This window comes from Oenanthe melanoleuca, chromosome 12 (assembly GCF_029582105.1).
Source record: "Oenanthe melanoleuca isolate GR-GAL-2019-014 chromosome 12, OMel1.0, whole genome shotgun sequence".
Lineage (NCBI taxonomy): Eukaryota > Metazoa > Chordata > Aves > Passeriformes > Muscicapidae > Oenanthe > Oenanthe melanoleuca.
In genome coordinates, this window is record NC_079346.1 from 1,048,837 (window position 1) to 1,069,310 (window position 20,474).

At 47.9% G+C, this 20,474-nt stretch overlaps 1 protein-coding gene across 1 annotated transcript; it reads right to left on the reverse strand.

The window, feature by feature from the left end:
* Nucleotides 1-310: 310 nt before the first annotated feature.
* ARL8B (ADP ribosylation factor like GTPase 8B) lies at nucleotides 311-17,225 on the reverse strand. The gene is made up of 7 exons (XM_056501595.1): nucleotides 16,878-17,225; nucleotides 8,266-8,346; nucleotides 7,599-7,672; nucleotides 7,105-7,198; nucleotides 6,459-6,526; nucleotides 6,158-6,228; nucleotides 311-4,803 (listed from the first exon to the last, which is right to left on the reverse strand). The coding sequence occupies exons 1-7, from the start codon at nucleotides 16,998-17,000 to the stop codon at nucleotides 4,754-4,756; spliced, it is 561 nt and encodes a 186-aa protein (XP_056357570.1). The 5' UTR covers nucleotides 17,001-17,225; the 3' UTR covers nucleotides 311-4,753.
* Nucleotides 17,226-20,474: the final 3,249 nt, after the last annotated feature.

Genomic DNA, 20,474 nt, shown 5'->3' on the forward strand with positions numbered 1-20,474 from the left:
ATATTTTTTTCTGTTTGTTGAATAATATGGAACTTCAGGAACTTTATCCCAAAGGATTTTTCAGAGAGAAACACAAATGGGACCAACCAATGCTTCCAGTACCAGAACAAAAATAATCAGAAATGGGAAGTTCACAGCCTGGCCTCTCAAAGTTGCCTGCACTGAGCATAAGGTTTACAGTCACTCTCCAGATGAAGTTATGTATTTAAAGACACCCAAATGTTTTCCTCAATTAGGTAATGGGGGTTCTTAGACATTTCTAACAATAATAAAAGCAGCTGTCCTACTACAGATGAATATGCAAAAAAAGTGGTTTTCAACAACACTTTATTGAAGCACTTCAAAATTATCACAATGATAGATGTTGCCTTTAACAGAATAAAACCTGTCATGTCATAATTAAAAGGCACTAATCCTGGCACAAAGGTCTACTTACCCACCTTCCACTGGGAGGGAAATAAAAACATCAAGTATTTCACTTCTCCTTTTAAAATGTGCAAAGCCCCTCTGAGTGCCATTGCTTTGCCACTGGAGTGACAGGTGAGAGAAAACCCCTCTGTTTCACCAGGACACAGGGGAACCCAGCAGCTGCAGCCCTAGAGCAGCAGAGCACTCTGAAGGGTCCTGGTCTGGTGACACAAGCTGTTCTGCACTCACATTTTGGGAACTGAAGCCCTGAAGCTCAGGCACCCCATGACTTCTCCTTTAACACGATTCAGTGTCTGTGCCAGCTCAGAAACAGCTAACTCAGTCTCCTGCTGCCCAGCCCTTTTTGGGATGCACACTCCTCAGGGTCAGTGCAGGAGCAAGGCAGGGGAGCAGTGCTGCATGCTGGGGGAGCACAAAGCAAACCAGGACAGGCCATTGCACAGCCACAGCAACGACAAAGGAAACCTCAGGAGAGTTAAAAGCTTGATAATCCTGCTAAGCCATACCTCAGGTTATTACAGATCCCTGCACAGCATTCCTAGATTCAACACAGAGACTGTTTAAGGCATTTTCTTTGGCCTTTTCTTCTACCAAAAAGTGAAGATTATGCAATTTGATATGTCAGCACCCAAAAATCTTCCCAACCTGTTTCTATCACAATGCAAAGAGAAAAAATAAATCACTGAGAAATTGGATTATGGGTTCCAGGGATCATGGAACAGCCCCACATTTGTGCATCTTCCCTGTTGCCAAGTGGGACAGAGCTGCTCTGTGCAGCTGGCCCTGGGTGATGGGAACTCCCCTGCTCTGTAAGGAACTTTCAGGAATCACCATCCCAACCTCCAGGTATTCCCCACCACGAGTTCTCTCTGGCTCAGGGTCTGCCTTTTCACAAGAGCTGCTTTTCTCAACATGCCAACAGTCAAGTCCTGCATCAGAGGAGTTCCAGGGCTATGGCTATTGATGTCAAATGCAGTAATTTAGGAAACTAAAATGCATCCCCAAAAGCAACTTTTGTGAAGAGAATGGGAAATTTAATCAGCCTCTTTTTACTGTCCATGCTCACTACAGAGCCTGAGACAAGCAATCATGGTGAGATTCCATTTCTAGAACACAGCTACAGCAACCAAGTTCAGCAAACACCACTGCTACTGCCTGAACTCCACACTTTATTAGGCCAGAAAACATTTAACCTTGGACATGAAGTGTCAGATGAGAATTGTTTTCAGTCCAAGGCTGAAAGGTGTGGAGAAGGAAACACTTCCTCCACTTCCCTTGTTTCAAAGGAAAGGTACCAGAAACAGAAACACTGGAATCAAACAGCCACTCTGAGCTCTCCTTCCTGCCACAGGAGAAACCAACAACAGTACCAGAACAGCTGGGAAACTGCATTTTGGGCAGTATTGCAAATGCACATTTCAGAGCACACACATCATAGGGGACCCTGTGTCTCTCCCTGCTATTTACACCTAGAAACAAAACTGGCACTGAAATACCACATCAGGCAAAGAGCTGTGGGCCAGTTCATACCACAGCTGATTTACAGGCTGGCAAGGCTGAGTGCACTAACACTGTTTTCACATTTGTGTCTAGAAACATTTTACTTTGACCATGAACTGCAGGGAGTTTGTTCTGCATGCAGGAAACTCCCAAAGAAATATGTTCAAGGATCTTGAACAGCTCACTAGTCCTTCCCAGCTGAGTTACACATGAAGGATGCTCAAAGACCTGCACTCAGGACTAAACACTAACCTGATACAGCTCAGCAAGTCTGAAAGCTTACATGGAGACAAGCCTGAAACAAGACATCCAATGTCTTACCATTAACTGGAAGATGCTGATAGACAATCCTACAAATTAATCAGTGTCCTAAGAGAAATTAATATAACAAAAACCTTTGGGAAGAACAGTCAGTGAAACTTCAGATTAAAATCACGGCAAAGATTTCATCCAAGACCTCAGTCAACAAAAGCCTCACTTTTCTACTGAGATTAGAATCTTCCTGCTTTAATTGGCAGTGAATGATCAGGCACTGCAAGATCTGACACTTGTGCTAGAAAAACAAAGGTTTTACTCTAGGCTTGACACAAGAACCAAGCTTGCAGACACATGCATTTCTCTCCTGAAAACAGAGCTCCAGAAGGCAGCCCCTACTTCAGACCCTGCAGCTGACCAGTGCTTTTCACACACTGAAAAAGGCCCTGAAATCTGCTCAGACTATCTGAGCTTGCTCAGGTAAGGTAAGCAAACCCCAGGCCTCAAAGGTAGTTTTGTCAGCATTTCACTGGAATAGTGAACCACAGAATATAAATCAGCTCAGGTATTTATCAATCCTTCTTCCCCCACTGTAATCTTTGGCAGAGCAGACAGACATCCCATTGTGTTTTTCCATGAGTTCAGCCACACCAACTCAAGTCAGGCAGTTAAGTGTCAATACAACCCTCAAAACATAAGTTTATTGAATAAAGCTGAAGAGCAGTAAACCAACATATGCATCCACCTAAATAAAAAATTCACGTATTTACAAAGTTCAGTAATTGTATAAGTTGTTCACATGCAGAGAGTAATGCACAGGTTAACAATTGGTAGTGTTTGGATGCCAGAAACGCTGAAAGCAGTGAAGTAGATAAACACCAAACACATCAAGTTTAGCTATAGGCCAGTTAACTAAACAGTGACCTGGTCCCCCACAAAGATTCACACATTCTAGTTTAGTTTCCTTATTATAGGCACAAGCAAATTTGCTAAATAAAAGTAACTGTAGCAGTTCTGGTGAACTCGGGACTACAGCAAGTTAATACACCCTCTCCTCTACAGCACCAGAGTATGGATTAATTGAAATCATGCTTCAGAGAACTGAAAGGGGACAAAAAGTTCAAATGCAACTTCAGACTGAAGGCAGGCAGAGTGTAGTGTCTGTGCAGCAGTGCCAGAGCTGGGGCACGACAGCAAGGCCATGGCAGTCTGCATGAACACGGGCTTGTCACAGGTGAGGGGACTGAGCTGCTCCCAGCCAGGGGCTCCCACGGGATGCAAACCACATGGAGGTGAGGAATCACACACAGTGTGAGGCTACACAAGCAGCTGCACCATGGATCTGCACACACCAGGAGCTACACTGACACTGCTGGATGAACAAACCAGTCTGAGCAAGGCCATCCCTTTAAATATGCTGAAGTCACTGAGAAAGTAAAGCTACAGAAACATTACAATCTTGGGTTTATACACACTTCCCTAAGCTGCAGGAGCTAGTCAAGAGACAGGATCGATTCATTGGCTCTCTTGTGCTTTGACACAGCAAAACATTTCATTGCATCTGACAGGCTCTGCACACGGTTACATGGAGAAAGCAGGCGGGTCTAGAGTTGTCACAATAGCCCAGGTATTCCATAGCACCAGGTGAAACTGTGCCCAGCCATTCCAGGAGCAGGAGAGACACTGACAATTACACACACACATTGTGCTAAAGGTCAACAACTGCCTCAATACAAGAGCATCAGTAATTTGGGTGTCATGCAGCTGCTCAGAATACATGTTCTGGTTTCAGAGAGAGACCACGAGTATCTGGAGATAGAAAAATGTATTTGAACAAAGCCTGATGTTCCTAGTGATTTGTTTTCATGTTTTCATGCTGGAATACTCCAATTTTTGAAAGTTTTGACAGAACAGTCCATTCCCATCCCCCACATAAATGTTAAACAGAAGCAACAGAATGATTTTAAACAGATGACTTTCCTAATTCATCAAGAGTTTTCTTTTTCAAGTGACAGGATCTCAGCTGTAGAACAGTGATGCTGATCTATGCCTTGTGCTCCCCTCTGCAAACAGGTTCCATTTCTCTGCTTACATACACACATCACATGCATTTGTGAGATCAATCAGTATCCCACAACTCACGCTTAAATGGTTTCTAACTACTGGATGTGGCATCTTACAGAATCTTAATGCTGTCAAGCATCAGCATCTTCAAGCCACTAAACACTAGAAATAAAACACTTGCTGAAAATCATATAAAAACCTGGCCCTGAAAAACCAGAACAGAGTGTACCATCGTAGTTAACATGGTAGAGATATTTCTTTAAAAAGCCCCCCCCACAACCCTCCCACCACAGATGGTTGTAAAATAAATATTTGTGCTGACTTTATCATGACAACTCTAGTTGTTTTGTGACAGAATAGGAATACAAGTCTTCAGCAGTGCACATGAGAGATGAACCGTGAAAAGGCAGATTCTTGATACAGGATTTTTGGGTAGTATCTCATTATGGAGGGAAGTGGACAATTGAGATTATGGCCAACTGGTACTGGAGATTCCAGGAAGACTTCAGCTTCTTCTAGATTTTGAATGCTGAATAAGCCACTGAAGCGTGATATCTACAGGGAGAGAGAAGAGAAGTTCCACATTCAAGGGTCTGTACTGGTGTAAGTGGCAAGGCTTTGGTATTCCAGTGTCCCAAACACAGGGCAGGAATACCCAAGCCCTTCTCTAGAGGAGGGCAGATGAACAGAATGATTTTCAGGATGCTTGCTGTCCATGCTTTGATCTGTAACTGGCCAGCATCCTTCAGGGAGCAATGACAGTGGCACTGCCCCACACATCCTGGTTCCTAAGTTCTGTCCATCTCTAGGAAAAAGATATTCCTTCATCAGACACTTCACAATGGCTCCAGTAATTCATTTTAGATCAGCACTGGTCTGTTCAGCCAGGCTGCAGCTCCTCCCCTGATGAGAATAAAGCAGTTTAGCCTGTGGTACAGGGCAGCATCTCCTCTCCTAAGCAGGGAAAAGCCCTGGCTCCCCTCCAGCTGCTCCTTCCCCACAGCCTCAGTGATGCTCAGCTGTGCTGGGAGCCTCGTGTGCATCTCCACAGAAGGGAGTCTGTGCTTCCATCCATCATGTCTGAACCTTTAGCTGGTGCTAAGGTGACAACTCTTCCACACACTATTCAGTTTTCCTAGAAAGAAGCTTTTTTTCCTATAAAGCCATCCTGGTATCCTTTAGAGCTTCCCCTGAGAGCATCACCCTGAAGTTTCCTCATCAGCAAACTCCTGTTACCCTGGAAATGCACCACTGTTAACCCATGGCAGCCATGGAAGGCATCAGGAAAAGGATGGGAAGTGGTGTTAAATTCTGTTTTCACTCAGCTGAGATGACTCAGTTTACTCACAAAGCTTATGGCAAACACCAGAGATGACACAGGACGTGGTTTCTGCTTTGAACTCCACAAGTTCTGAAGCATTTGATGTCTGTGTCAGAAAGAGGCACTGTTTGGCTGCAGGGAACAGGGACTGGCAGATGCCACAACACCAACTGCTCTGATAACACTCAAGGGAAGGTGACTATTTCAAGGGAATAACTTGAGGGAAAACTTGCTGCAAGCACTTGGCATCCAAGTGAGGCAGAGGTGAGAGCACCTGACAAATATAAAATCATGTAGGCCAAGCTAATGGACTAGTCAGCTCTTTCCTGCAAACTGACTGAAGAAAAAGGAGCAGATTTCACAGGGACTGACATTTTTTTGTAAATACAACCCCTAAAACTTTAACACCAGTCAGGTTTCCTCACTGCCATCAGGAGTTATGCTGAATTTAACCACTGCACTCACACATTGGTCTGATTTGTTCCTGGTTTCCTGAAGACAGGAGGTTTGTGTTTAAGAAATTACAATCCCCCCAATTCACCCTCTGACAGCACTTCATAATTCTCAGTGTTCTGGGTTAATAGTTACCTATATTATCTTTCTCTTTGCAAGAAATTGAGTAGCAGCAAATTTCTCTGTCCTGAATAGCAGCAAGGTTCCTAGGAAAGAAAGAACATTTCAGCACACATTTCACTGACACAAGGACTCTTACTGACAATCTGAACTGCTCCTCTTCCCCTTCCCTACACAATTTGTTCTGTGCAATATTCAGTTACCTGCTGTGGCTGGGTTTTCCACTCATAAATGCAAACTTCCTGATCTAATAACAACCCTATGTACATGAATTTATTGAGTAAGAGAAATGTTTTTTAGCAAGGGTTAGACTTACATCTTTTCAATTAGCTGTTTCTCATCCAAAGCATTAGGAAGGTCTCTCTTATTTCCAAGTACTAGAACCTGAAATCCAGAGAAGGAAATGGTTGTGGCTTTGCTTAAAAAAACACCCCAACCAAAACCAGAAAACCAACAAACTTCAAAGGATCTCATGAGCAGTCTGCATCTGCCTATTAAATCCAATGGAATAAGATATTCACTGTTAAACCAGATCAAGAAAAAAGACTGACCTAGTCACAAGGAAAGAGGGGCTACCAATAAACTGTTCTGTGCAAAGAGCAAGCAAGAGAATGCATCAGCTGATAAATCTGGGAACATATGCAGCACACTCATCTGAGATTCCCCAAACTTACTCTACACTTCTGTACACTGTAGTTAACCTGCAGTCAATAGCACAAACTCACACTGTGGAATCCTCTAAACTACTGTTTCAATTGTATTTATGTTTGTGAGCACTGAATGAAATGAGACCACTGAAGGTCAAAAATTGGTTTAAAGCACTGGGGGCAGGTATTGTTCATGCTTATACTGACCAGTAAGGTTGGGCCTTACAATTCAGAGTTCAAGGCAGGCTTCAGAGTTGCACAAGTGATGCACATTGCTCAGAGACATTGAATGGTGTTTAAGGTGATGTTACTTACAGGGATTCCTTGTAACTGGGGCTTATCTAGAAGATTGTGCAGCTCATTTCGAGAAGCTTCTATTTTGTCACGATCTGCAGCATCTACCATGTAGCTTTAAAGAGAATTTCAGGTTAGGTCAGTGACACTGAGCTCCTGCAGAAACATCACTCTTTCCTTTACACTGCCAGCTTTGAGCACATCCAACAAGGCTTTAAACAAAGCTAGGACTTCTGAGCAAAGAATTAAGATCTTTTTTAAAAAATTCTCTAAGAGCAGAGTAGAAGGAAGATGCTTTGAGTTAAACAGCACTGCCACTCAGTTCAGACAGGGAGGAGTTAGTACTCCAGATCAGACACTGATAAAATAACACATCCTGAGCCCTGAACTTAGGGGTGAAAAAGGTCAGTGTGGTTGCAGTGCAGGTTCAGAATCACAAGAGAACTACATGTGAGGCATGCAGTGTTAGGAAGGCTGCCAGAGAAGGGAAGCAGATGTGAAGGAAGGACACTTACACAATAGCATTAACTCCTCTGCAATATCGCTCCCACATGCTCCGGAATCGGGGCTGCCCTCCTATATCCCAAATCTTAAGGCAAAGGGAGAAAGACAATTTAGCCATGCACTGTGTTTAAACATGTCAGGCAAAGATAAGACAAGAAATCACAAGTTTTTCCTTTCTCCTTAAGCAGCTGCTCGACTTCTCCCGAGTTAACCCAGGAATAATCCCTTGCACAGCTGCTCAGAGCTCAGGGCCCAACAGCAGCAGGTGCAAACTGGAGCCCCAGCACCAGAGGCAGGAACATCCTGTGTACCAAGGTTACACACTGAGCTACACGAGAAAATACAATGTATTCACTTAAAGCTTTGCTTTTGATGTAAACCTCCCCTTAAGCAAACTGACGAGCAGGAAAGCAGCATCTCTGGGCCTCAAACACTCAGATCTAAGCCAGACAGCATTATCACAACAGTGCTTCAGCTAGTCCATGAACCTGGGAATCACACACAGATTCTCATCTCAGAAACTCCATAAATAAACATAAATGTCTTCTTAAGCTACTCGACAGATTTAGCTGAGCCTCTTCAGTTTTCTATATTTGCCTCAAGGCTGGAAGCAAAACAGAGCAAACATGTAAAATTTAAACTAGAAACTAAAGAAAACAGTCAACAACAGCAACATACCTTTATTGTAACATTACCCTTTGTAACTTTCCTCATGTTGAAGCCCACAGTAGGAATCATATCTTCACTGAATTGACCTGACTGGAAAAAATAAAAAAGGAGAAAGTTAAATTTAGTGCTTATCTGACACAACTGGTTTACATAGTAAAATATCCCAAGCTTTTTCTAACCGTTTGCCTTTCAGCTGAAGGTTTTATGGCCAAGAAGTCAGAGAAGTTAAATCCATGTGTACTGGAGCTTGTGTGAAGTCAGACAACTCATTTCTTGCAAGCACTCTAATCATTTTTCAAGCCTTGAGGCAGCCAGGGGAACAAAGTCACCCAGGAAAGTGCTTTGCACAGCTTGACAGATGGACAGCCAGGGCAAGGGGAGGCAAAGAGCCATTCACTGCCTCTCCAGAGCCAAGGTCTGCACACTGGGATCTCCCAGTTACCTGGGAGCTAGAAATATCCAGAAGGGCTCCCTGTGATGCAAGCTGCTCTCTGGGCAGCATTTGCAGCAATAAATCACTCCTGTGCAGGAAGCCCCAGCCCACAGGCACGGGGTGGCTCCCTGAGGAGTGTGAAAGGCTGCAAAGTGGAAGGACCTGCCGGGTCAGCTTCCTGCAGTGCCCAACGTGCTCAGCATGGCAAAGGCAGCTCCAGAGCGTGCTCCTGCTCCCAGCACACATCCAGGCAGAGCTGACAGCACTGCACTGCAGAGCTGCTCCAGTGGCAGATGTTTTACTGGCTGTAACACTTCCATCTGCAGCAGCCCGAGAGCCAAGTTCCCAACCAGCTCCTGCAGCCATAACAAGAGTTTTCCACACTACTACAGATTTCTCCCTTGGCTGTTTGGCAGAAGGTGAATCAGCCACAGTGGCCATTATGAAGCTCACTACATCCATTATGTGTAATAGAACCAGACAGTCAAGCACATTTGGAAAAATTAAGGTTGATCCCAAAGCATTCAGTTGTTTAATTAGGGTTTGGTATCACAGCAGCAAAGTCTGCATCTCTCTCCTGACACTGCCCAGAGAAGTTCCCTGGGGTTCAAAGCCTTTTGGGATCTCTGAAGCAGACACACCACCCCAGAGTTAGGGCCTGACTGCCCACAGCCGCAAGGGGCAACCAAGCCTGACCAGGTGGCCATGAAGGACAGCAGCCCCTGGCTTGTATCAGGAGCAGTGTGGCCAGCAGGACCAGGGCTGCACGAGCAGCTTGGGTCAGAGCCTGCAGCACTGCTTCAGAAGCCATCTGGGCTTTCTAACGTGGAGGGTGGGTGCCCAGTGGGAAATGCCAGTGCAGGGGCAGCCCATTCCTGCCCCAAATGCCAGCCCAGGGGCAGCCCATTCCTGCCCCAAATGCCAGCCCAGGGAGCAGCCCATTCCTGCCCCAAATGCCAGCCCAGGGCTGCCCACTGCAGCTCAGAGCTGATCTCAGCTGTGCTGCCATGGCTGGGGCAGCTCAGGTCAGCTCCTCAAACCACTCCTGCCTCTGAAGGGCCACTTGTCATGGTTTGCTCAAGCACCACGGCATTCCTGCCTCCACATTCCTGCCTCCACAGTCACACCCCACACCCACAGCTCCTATCCCAGCACTCCCAAGCACTCCCTGAGCCTCCATCTCTGTGCTGCTGAGCCTTACCCCAGCTGCTGCCAACTATTCCCACTCAGATCCTTCCAGATCCTTCTCTCGAGAGCTGTTCCCATCAATAGGAACACACATTCCAGGAACCTCCTGGTCTCATCACCTCCCTGCTGGGTTTATTTCCAGCAGACATGTGGGAAGCTGAGGTCTCCTTTGAGAACAAGGCCTAGCCACGGTGAGACTTCTCCCAGCAGCTTAAGGAGGGTTTTGGTGCCTCTTCATCCCAGGCTGGGGGTCTAGAAGAGACTCCCAGCAGGATATCTGCCCCTGATTCTTACCCATAAACAACCTTATCGTGATCCTCATCAAGCTCCAGGCTGTCCAAACACTCCCTGCCCATCCCAGTGAGGAGTTTACAGCCCTCCCTTGCAGCACTCACTGTGCCAGTCATCCCACTAATTGCAGCCTGTTCAGCACCAATTTCATGTTCTCCCACTGCTCTTTTAGGACACAGATTCCTGCAGATTGGAGCAGCACTTCATTTGCCACATCTTTAATGTAATGTTGAAATTCCTGTGACCCACCACAGGGAAACTTTTACAGAAAATTCAGGAAAGCTGCTGCATCTTATTCCTTCCCAAGTGCTCTCTACCCACGCTGCACATCCCCAAACTTGTTTTGACTTGCTGAAAACCTCAAAACCTTAAAAGTGCAGTCACTCAGTTGAGTTTCAGCTGCCTGTTCTCTGCTTTGCAGAGGGACAATCCAGAGCTGACAGGAACACAGGGGTCAGCTCGGGTCTCCATTTGAAAGAGCTTCCCCTGATGTGAGTGTGGGTGTTCTCTGCTCACAGGCAGTGGACCCAAAGAAAGCTACTGGCAGTCACCTTCTAAGACAGGTCAAAAACTGGTTAAAACGATTGTAAAGGATTTTAGCAGCAGTCAGTGATCTCCTTTGATGGATTCTGCTACCACATTCAACTGTCTTGGCCCAGAAACAGTTTTCTAAACTCAGAATTTAGAGGGCTTTTATTTACTACCTCCTCAGAGGAAAAAAGCCAGGAATTCAGCTTCAACTTAGAGTATTCATATGCAAAAGCTGCTCGAAGAGCAGAACAAAAGGAACATACTTTTAGTAGCAGTCACTTCATTTGAACCAGCCTTCCCTCCCAGAGCAGAGTACTCGGTGCTATCACTGGGAGCTCACAATGAGATGCTTTCTCCTCCCAAAACACCAGCTTTAGAGCAGGTTTGATATGCACAGCAATATTTTCAGTTCCCGATGGGAAAGCCTTTGGCTGCTGTCACACACAGCAGACTGCTGAAGCGCTCATCAAGGACAGCAGGAGCAGCTGCTGACAAACCCAGCAGTGCCTTGTTTTCAGCCCATGCTCACCCAGAGGCAGAGCCTGAACTCCCCACAGGGCTCCTGGAAGGGCAGGAGCTGTCCCAGCAGCAATTCTGATGGAAGCCTCAGCCCCGAGGTCACACAGACCACACAGCAGCAGAGCCGAAGGTCACCAAACAAAGTGAACTCCAAGCAGTGGGGGAGATAAGGGACAGGGAGACTAAACAGAGCCAATTTCAGAGCCTCATGCACAAAGAACCCACAGGACTAATCATTCAGCCTCCTGCTTTGAGAGATGCTCCCTTCAAAGCTCCTGGAGACCCCAAACATGAGATTTTAGTGCAGCATGAACTCACCCAGATCAGTACTTATGTTGGATAAGGATTATTCAAAGCAGCAAAACTGCCTCCAGGCTGAACTAAGGGACTTCATTCCATGGGTCAGTTTGGGTTTAGCTCACCTTGCATCAGAAGCAGCACTAAATCACAGACTGCAGCATTTCTGAACAGGCCAGCTACAGCTACAGGTACAGCTCATTTCCCAGAGGAAAACTTAGGACAAGTGTTTAACTTGCCACCCCCTGGCATTCCAGAAGTGTACAAAGGATGTGAGTTTAGCCTCTTTTATAATTTAATATTACAACAACCTTATTAAACCTACCATTTCCAGCTGTCCTGAGTCAAAAAAACATAAACCAAACAAAACCACATTCAGGTTTCTCCATCTGCCTCTCCATAACCATAAGCTCCAGCCAGAAACTCCAATTCCAGGGAGATGTGGAATGGTAGAGTGGTTTTAACTGGGAGGAACCTCAAAGACCACCCAGTTCCATTCCCCCACGGCAGGGGCACCTTCCACTACACCAGATTGCTCCAAGCCTGTCCAGCCTGGCCTCAGCAGACTGTGAGCCCCCTAAACAGATTGATTTTGATTCCACAGCCTGCACAAGGCCATTCTTTGTACCATCAGAGAAGGTCAGGGCAGCCTTTAGTTTGAATCTCGTAAAGCTGACATGATTCACTACTGTTACAGGACCAATTTCTTCACACAGACTTTGTTATTACACAGCAAAGATTGCTTTATCTTTAATCATAACACTTTTCATGCAGCTAGATGAGTTCACAAACAAGCTTAACCAACTAGGAGCCAACACCATTGGAGTATGGAATCCAGCCAGGACACTCCCAATCCACCTGAACCAGAGTATTGGATTAAACCCTGCTGCTCATCCCTAAACATTTCATTCTTTTTGCACTAAGAAAAAATGCTGCAAGTCTCCAAAATGTCTTCTGAAAGAAATTATTTAAAAAGCAGTGCAATTTTAGCATTATATCAAGCTACCCCTACACTAAGCCTCCTCTGCAACACTCATAGTCTCAACCAAGCAGTGCAGCATAAATGGACAAATCAACTTTCCACAGTCCAGCTTCCTTCTCTAGCAAATACTTCAGTGTTCCAGCTACCTGTGATCATGATCAGAAGCCTGAACTCCAGACTGGAAGCTTCAATCCCTGAAAGGCTTCCCAACAGCACTTCCAGGAATGATTCCTGCAGAAACCAGAACAATGGTATATGACAAAAAGAGGCATTTTTATTTCCCCAGCCCTGACTTCAATTGAATATTTAAAAGGACTGTTTAGCAAATACCTACCATAAAGAAGGCCTGTCTAGAAGTCAGTCATGTAAGAGCTCAGGACATTGCATGTTTCTGAGAGGCAAGAAAGTGTCTTTATCCAGATGCCATTGCTTACAAAGTACTCTATGAGAAGTCAGGACTAAAATGGAAAAAGGAGATTCTGATTTCAGTCACCTGTTTTAGCTCACCTAGAGTGCAGCAAGCAGGACCTCAATAAAAGGGTCTGAGTCACCTCCTAGGAGCTTTATTAGCTAATGAAGTGATGCAATGCATTTCAAGAGACTTCTGCCATTAAGAAACACTTCAAATTTTATCACCCTTCTCCCTTAGCCACGGTGTGTATGAAGTGACAACACATGGGATTTATGGCCTACCTGGGTGGTTCAGGAGGCATTGAAACAGCAGTGGGGCTCTTCAGAGCATTATTTTTCTGCACTTCTCTGGTGTGGCTTCTTCAAGTCAAACTTACTTCTAACAGTCCAGAGAACAGAAGGAAGTTGCAGCTCCCAGCTGGCCAAACGAATGTTTTGTTGAGAGGCACTTCAGGAATTGCCTCTCTCTAGAAACCACAGCCTGATTCCAACACTTGTCAGATATTCCAGTTAAAAACCAACCACACTAATTCAGGCTCTGACACAAATCCTAAAAAGGGACTTTATTTACCCTGTCACCACTAAGAGGTTGGGTTTAGCTCTTGAACCTGATAACTGTATCAGAAAAGTCCAACCTCCTCAGGTCTCTGCTTGCTGACTATCAGGCTAAGGAGCTGTTCCAGTGCCAAACACCTGGATCAAGGACCAACCTAGCAGGCACCAGGCAAAACGTCTGCAGGAAGCCCAGGATGTGCAGGAGCCAGGCTGAGGCTGCAGGGCTGCCCCATCCTCAGGCTGTTCACTGAGTGTTTCAGCTGTGTCAGCCAGAGCAGCCCCCTCACCTCTCCTGCTCCCCACAGCACACAGGGCTGAGGGAGGCCAGGAATGGCCACAAGCACACAAGGCCCTGCAGAGGCTGTGAGTGATGGCCCTTCCCAGGGCTCAGAGCAGCAGCCCACAGCTCCAGATGCTATCCTGGGATGACATGCAGTTTCTCTGAATAAGAGCCACAGGCCATCCACATTAGGGAAATTAGGAGCAGGAAGAAATGATATCCTCCCTTGTGAGCAAGTTTACTCATGCACATGGAAAACTTATGCTTAATATCTAATTAGAGACAGTGACTAATGCTGAGCCTCAGAGAAGCAGAAGCTGCATTAGCTGAATCCAGCTCTAACGAGATCTCACTGCTAACTCTGTGCTCTAATCAAACTGATCACAGGAAGCTTTGGGTGCAAGGGACATCCAAAACCATCCAGTGCCACCCCCTGTCATGGCCACTATCCCAGGGTGCTCCAAGCCCTGTCCAAGCTGCCCTTGGACACTTCCAGAGATCCAGCAGGAGCCACAGCTTCTCTGGGACCCTGGGCCAGGGCCTCACCAGCCCCACAGGGAAGGATTTATCCCTAGGATCAAATCTAACCTCTCCATCTCTCAGTTCAAAGCCATTCCCTCTTGTCCTGTCTCTCCCGGCCTTTGTTTAGTCTGATTACAAATCAAGTGTTTGTTTACACTGGTTGGAAGGTAAGGTTGAAACCCCTTACCAATGCAGAAAAGGATTGTTCTAGAACTGGACTGTCTGCCTCTCATGGCCTGCTCCCTTCAGCAGCAGCCAGGCCTTGTACCAAGGTTCCCTGTGCACTGGGTTGAGTTCTCCCTCTAGTTCCATGTGCCTGATTTGATGGGCAGAGATTACATTAGAGATTTATATTGGATTAAACTCACTGTTGCTGAGACTGGCAACAGCCCTTGGTTAGGGAGCACACAACCTTCCAAGCCACAGCAGCTCCAGCTTCCAGAGCTATCCTACAGGACATCTTGCTGTGTCATCCCTTGCATTTCAGTTTTGAGGAATCCCAACAGCCTCATCCACCCAAACCATTAACTGGCCTGCAGAGAGCAGTTGTACTTTTCCTGCACTCATTCCCAAATGCAGACTGAACTAAAGTCAGTCAAGGAAGCAAGTAAGAAGTCAGCTCTGCACTTCTCTAAAAGTGATTTTGAACTGGTAACTGAAGCTTATGCTATTATTTTGTTTAAACCAATAATACAAACCTGAGCAAAACCCCCCCTCTCTATTTTTTTGTGTAAAGACTCACCAGATTTCCTAAATAAAAACTTCAGAAATGTGACCTGATGCTTCCAAAGTAAACCAGCTAAGGAGGCTGTGTCAGCACGCTCAGCAGCTTCCTCCTTCCCCGGGGTTTTGCAAGGCTCTTTGAATGGCACTCACTTAGATAAACGCCTGGGTGTGATCCTAACATGTGGCTGAAACCTTGCAAGATTCAACCCCCGCAGAGGAGGCTGCAAACAGACTCCAGCTTTACTTAGGGAAACTTCTCCCACTGCAGACAACTCAGATGGACTCAGCTACAGATGATGTAAAAGTGAACTAGCACAGCTGACTGCTGCACAGACCTGCAGTGAGCTTCACAGGTAACTCCCCAAACTTTGCTGCTGCTACTATACAGAAGCAAAGTGGTTTTTTTGTCAAGTGCCATCACCAGGAGGACTCCAGAGACTGCAGAGAGCCCCCAGCTGCAGAAACACTCCAAGCACTGTCAGCTCAGCAGCCACAGACCGAGGCTGTTCAACAATTTCAGAGCTCCATTTCTACAAATCCAAGCCCAGATGTATTGGCAGAGTGTGAAAGAAAAGGCTCCTGGCACTCCTGGGTTACTCCAGCAACTTTCAGCTAACAGAGAAAAGTCACCTTTCATGAAGTAACTCATTTTCCATGATTATCAGGAAGCCCACTGAGTGCTCACACCTGAGCTCCACATGGCTTGGGAATGTTTTGCCAAGGTGTTTGTCAGTGTGCAAGGATGATACATAACTGCAAGAGAATGAAAGTCCTTTTCCCAGCCAGTAACTCATTCAACTGGCACTTAAATAAATACATTCTTACAAGTATTCCATGTATTAAGAACACAGGCTCAAAATCCAAGCTGAAGAGAGTGTGCTCACTCTAAAGCTGGAGACATCAGCTTTCTCATCCTAGGTGCACTGCCCTCAGGCCACTCACGCTCCCTGAAAAACCAAAAGCTGCCCTGGCTGCCCATTCCAGGAGCTCCCAAATTGTCTCCTGGAATGTCTTGCATCACATCCATCAGCAGAGCAGGACACTGATGAAGCTGAACTCATTTAGGCAAAGCCACTCTTTATCTCGTTCAACAATGGAAAACTTCGTGTAGGAGTATTCCCACAGCCTTCCTTTACCTGCTCCAGGCACACCAGCAGAGCAGCAGGCCCCAGTGCAGCATTTGCTGCTGGTGGGCTCGTGCTTGTGAGCTCTACTTCTTAGGTAAGCTGTACCTTAAGAGAAAGGAGATGATTCGATATCGGTTTCAGCAATCGATAAGCAAATATTTGAGAGGAGAACCGTGAGTGGATGCTGACACTTAAATGATTGAGGACTACGGAAAACCAGCCAAAGTGAGGCGGCAATGAAGAGACACGATGTTATCTGCACATTTGCTCACACGAGCCCCGCCGCACCGACACCCGGACGGAACGGCGGCTTCAGAGCCTGCAGCGGGATCAGCGGCTCCATCAGCACACGGAGCTCTACACGGCACGGCAGCCCCGGGCAAAGCCATCCCAGCCTGGGGCTCCCACTCTGCTCCTGCCGGCCCGGCAGCCCCGGGCAAAGCCATCCCAGCCTGGGGCTCCCACTCTGCTCCTGCCGGCCCGGCCCGGCTCCATCCCCCGGCCCGGCTCCATCCCCCGGCCCGGCTCCATCCCCCGGCCCGGCTCCATCCCGGCTCCATCTCCATCCCGGCTCCATCCCCCGGCCCGGCCCGGCTCCATCCCGGCTCCATCCCCCGGCCCGGCTCCATCCCGGCTCCATCCCCCGGCCCGGCCCGGCCCGGCTCCTTCCCCGCCGGTTCAATCCCGGCTCCATCCCCCGGCCCGGCCCGGCTCCGGCTCAGGCTCAGGCCGTGCCCGCCCCGCCGCCGCCCCGCTCACCGCGATGACGTTGACGAAGGTGGTCTTGCCCGAGTACTGCAGCCCCACCAGGGTCAGCTCCATCTCCTCCTTCCAGAAGAGCGAGCGGAACCAGTCGAGCAGCCGGGACAGCAGCGCCAGCATGGTGGCGGCGGGCGGAGGGGCCGGGGGCGCTGCGGGCCGGGCCGGGGGCGCTGCGGGGTGGGCCGGGCGATGGCTCCGGCGGGGCGGGCGATGCGGGCCGGGCTGTGCCGGGCCGTGCCGTGCCGGGCCGAGCCGCGATGCGCTGCGATGCGCTGCGCTGTGCCGGCCGCCGCTCTCGGCCGCTCCGGGACACCCGCGCTCGTCCGGGCCCGGCTCCCCCCGCCGCCGTCACGTGACGCCGAGGTCACCCGGCCCGGCCGGCCCCGCCCCGCGCCGCAGCGCCCCCTGGCGGCGGGAGGACCCGCGGCGGGAGAGGGCGGGGCCTCCATGTTGGGTGTGGCGAGAAGGGGCGTGACACACCTGAGCCGCCATGTTGGGTGTGGCGAGAAGGGGCGTGACACACCTGAGCCGCCATGTTGGGTGTGGTGAGGAGGGGCGTGACACACCTGAGCCGCCATGTTGGGTGTGGCAAGGAGGGGCGTGACACACCTGAGCCGCCATGTTGGGTGTGGCGAGAAGGGGTGTGTAATCCCTCGTGCAGGAGCAAATGGAGAAAAATAAAATCACAAGGAACCCACAGGATGCCTGAGGAATATTTTCTGTTCCCCTGGAGCACAATCTTTTTCCTCAGGATTTCTTATGATGCTGCAGCAAAATTTTCATGACTCAAATTAAGGGCTGTTAATGGATGTTGAACAGGATTTGTTGGTTGTCAATAGGCTGGAAAAGTGCTGCTGTTTTGCACCTGCCTGCAATGGCTCTCAAATTATTTTTACATTATTATTATTATTATAATCATTACTATTATTACTATTAATATTTGTATAATTATATTGTTTTATTATATTTTCCTATTATATACTATAATAATAGGATATATTAAATTATTATTGTTATTGTTAATATTATTATTTATTTATCTTTACAAATATTAAAGAGCTAAGAAAATGCAGGAATAATGCACTGGGCTGCCTGGATATGGAGCAGAGGTTACATGCTGTGTCTGGGACTAGTGCAAAAGATTCTCCTCCAGTGCTGGCAGAAGGAAAAGTTCTAAATCACACAGGAAAAAAAATAAAACAGTTTCTGAGCCAGAAAAAATGAGTGTCACTACTCTTCAGAGCAGTGTAAAACAGGTGTAAAGAACAATTAGAATGGATGGGTATAAAACACCAAACTGGGCACTGGGACACGACGGTCTGGGGATGTGGATCTCCATCCAGAGCAGCCCTTGGGCAGCTCCCTGGCCTGGGGAGATCTGCACTAATCGGTCTCTGCCCTGCCCTGGAGGAATACTGAGAATAAATCCCATTTCCATCCCTCCCCAGGCTCACAGTGCTGGGGAAGGCGCTGCCTTCAAATGCTGAAATTGGAAATTCCCAGTCCCCAGCAGCAGGGAAGGCATTTGTGCATGTGCTTTTCCACCCCAAAACACGGCTTCCCTTTGTATCCATAAAAAAAGCCAACTAATACACTCCTTCCAATTAAGCCGAAATATGAACTGCACTTTGAAAGTTCTTAATCCATTCTCTGGTTCATTAACTCGGAAAATTTCATCCCCATGGTTAGCCCTATCAGGGAGGACGGAATGCCCGGCACCAATTAGTTCTAATAACGAGCTAAGTTGTGCACAGATCTCAGAGCCTGTCATTAGTATGGGAAAATGGGACAGCTCCTCTCAGAACGGAATATCTTACTGGGCGTTGCTTTAATTTGTCTTTGGCTAACACTCCTCCTGCAGACAAAGCAGCTAATTGCTGTGATGAGTTACAGCCTGCCTGCTGCCAGCAAGGAGCCAAAAAACGCGACAGAATCGCCCTGGGACTCTGCCCTCCTGCTTGCTACAGTCCCTGCTCCAGGCAGGCACACACACGTGCCCTGACAGTGCCCCCAGCTCCTTTGGATGCTGCTTTTCCTCCAGGGAAATGTCTCAGACCGTGGGTGCTCCCAGGCCAGGATCCTCCCTGCCCAGGCAGGAGAAGCTTTTGGGTCTGGGAAGGTGAGGACAGACAGAGCAGGCAGCTGGGGGCTCTTTCCAGCTCTGCTCTTTCAAGGCCCACATAAAATGATATCAAGAGAAAGAGGCAGATGATAGCAGAGATAAGAAATGTGTCTTCTTATGTTAAAGACTCCTAAAGGGTCACCTCTGAAGATTAGTGGTCACCTCTGAAGAGATGGACATTCAATAACTGGTTCCTAAACCTGCCACATTCTCTAATAGTGTTTCTGTCATTTTATACAGCATTTTGGTAGGGCCAGTATAAATAGTCATTAAATAATCCAGGGAGGCAAAGGAATGATTTCTCTGTGTCTTCCTCACTTCTCTCCTGAAAAAAGAAACATGTCAGTTGTGCTGTTACTGCTTGAGCTAAACCAGAAATATTCCCTTGCCACGAAGAGGGAGAAGCACCACGAAAATGAAACCATAACTTATTTCCTCAGAGATGTTACACGCTGCCAGCATGCCATAAAACCCTGCCTGTTTCTGCAGCCCAGGAAAGCACTGAGCCCTCTCCCCAGTGGGGAGCAGAAGGGCAGGGAGGTGGCAGGGAGGGCAGCACAGCTGGGGCAGCAGCAGCGTGACTCCTGACGCCAGCAGGATCTCATTTCCCAGTCACAGGATCCCGGGTGACAGAATGCTTTGGGTTCCAGTCAGAGGGGGGCAAGCTCAGGGCTCCCTGAGAGGCTGCCTGCAGGTGAGCCCAGGTGAGAACCCCAACCCCAGGGTGACTGCTATCAGCTCCATTCATCACTTTTCACCCACCTCCTTCACCTTGGAGCCTGGGAAGGTGGCAGCTGGCAAGCTGTGAGTGTCTGTCACTGCCAGGGGAAATGTAAATGATGGCAGTGGCTTCAGCATTTGGATTTCGTAGGGGCTGGCAAACAGTCCCCAGCAGGAGCTGCTGCATGCAAGTGATGACCTTTAGGAATGCTGGCATCTCCCAGTGCTGAAGGAGCAGAGCATGAATCAGCAGGAGGGGAAAAAAAAGAGAGTTAAAAAGGAGCCTAGTGTTAGCAGTAAGTTCAATAAAATTCTCCTGGTCCTCCAGTCAGATTTATTAGCAGTGACCTTGGCACTTGCAGAGCCCCCTGCACAAAGCCAGGCCCAGCTTGCAGATTTAGAGCACAGTCAGGGCCTTGGCCAGCCCAGTCACCGCATTTCACCCTTGCTGTAAATTAGATTTTAAATCTACAAGGAAAAACAAACCCATTCTTCCAGTGTAAGCACAAGCAGCCTCCAAGTGAGGCTCTGGAGGGCAGGCACAGGCACACAGCTCTGCACACAGAGGGTCTGGCTGTCCCCAGCACGTCCCCCCTCATTGTGACAGGCGTGGGATGAACCCCGGTAGATCCCAGACTGGACGCTGCGATGTCCCAGGCAGCCCGAGCCTCACCTGTGTTCCTTTCGCGGTGATTTCCCCTTTTCCCCCCAAGTTTTCTCCTTGGCCAGCGGCTCTGCTGCCTTTGCTTGGA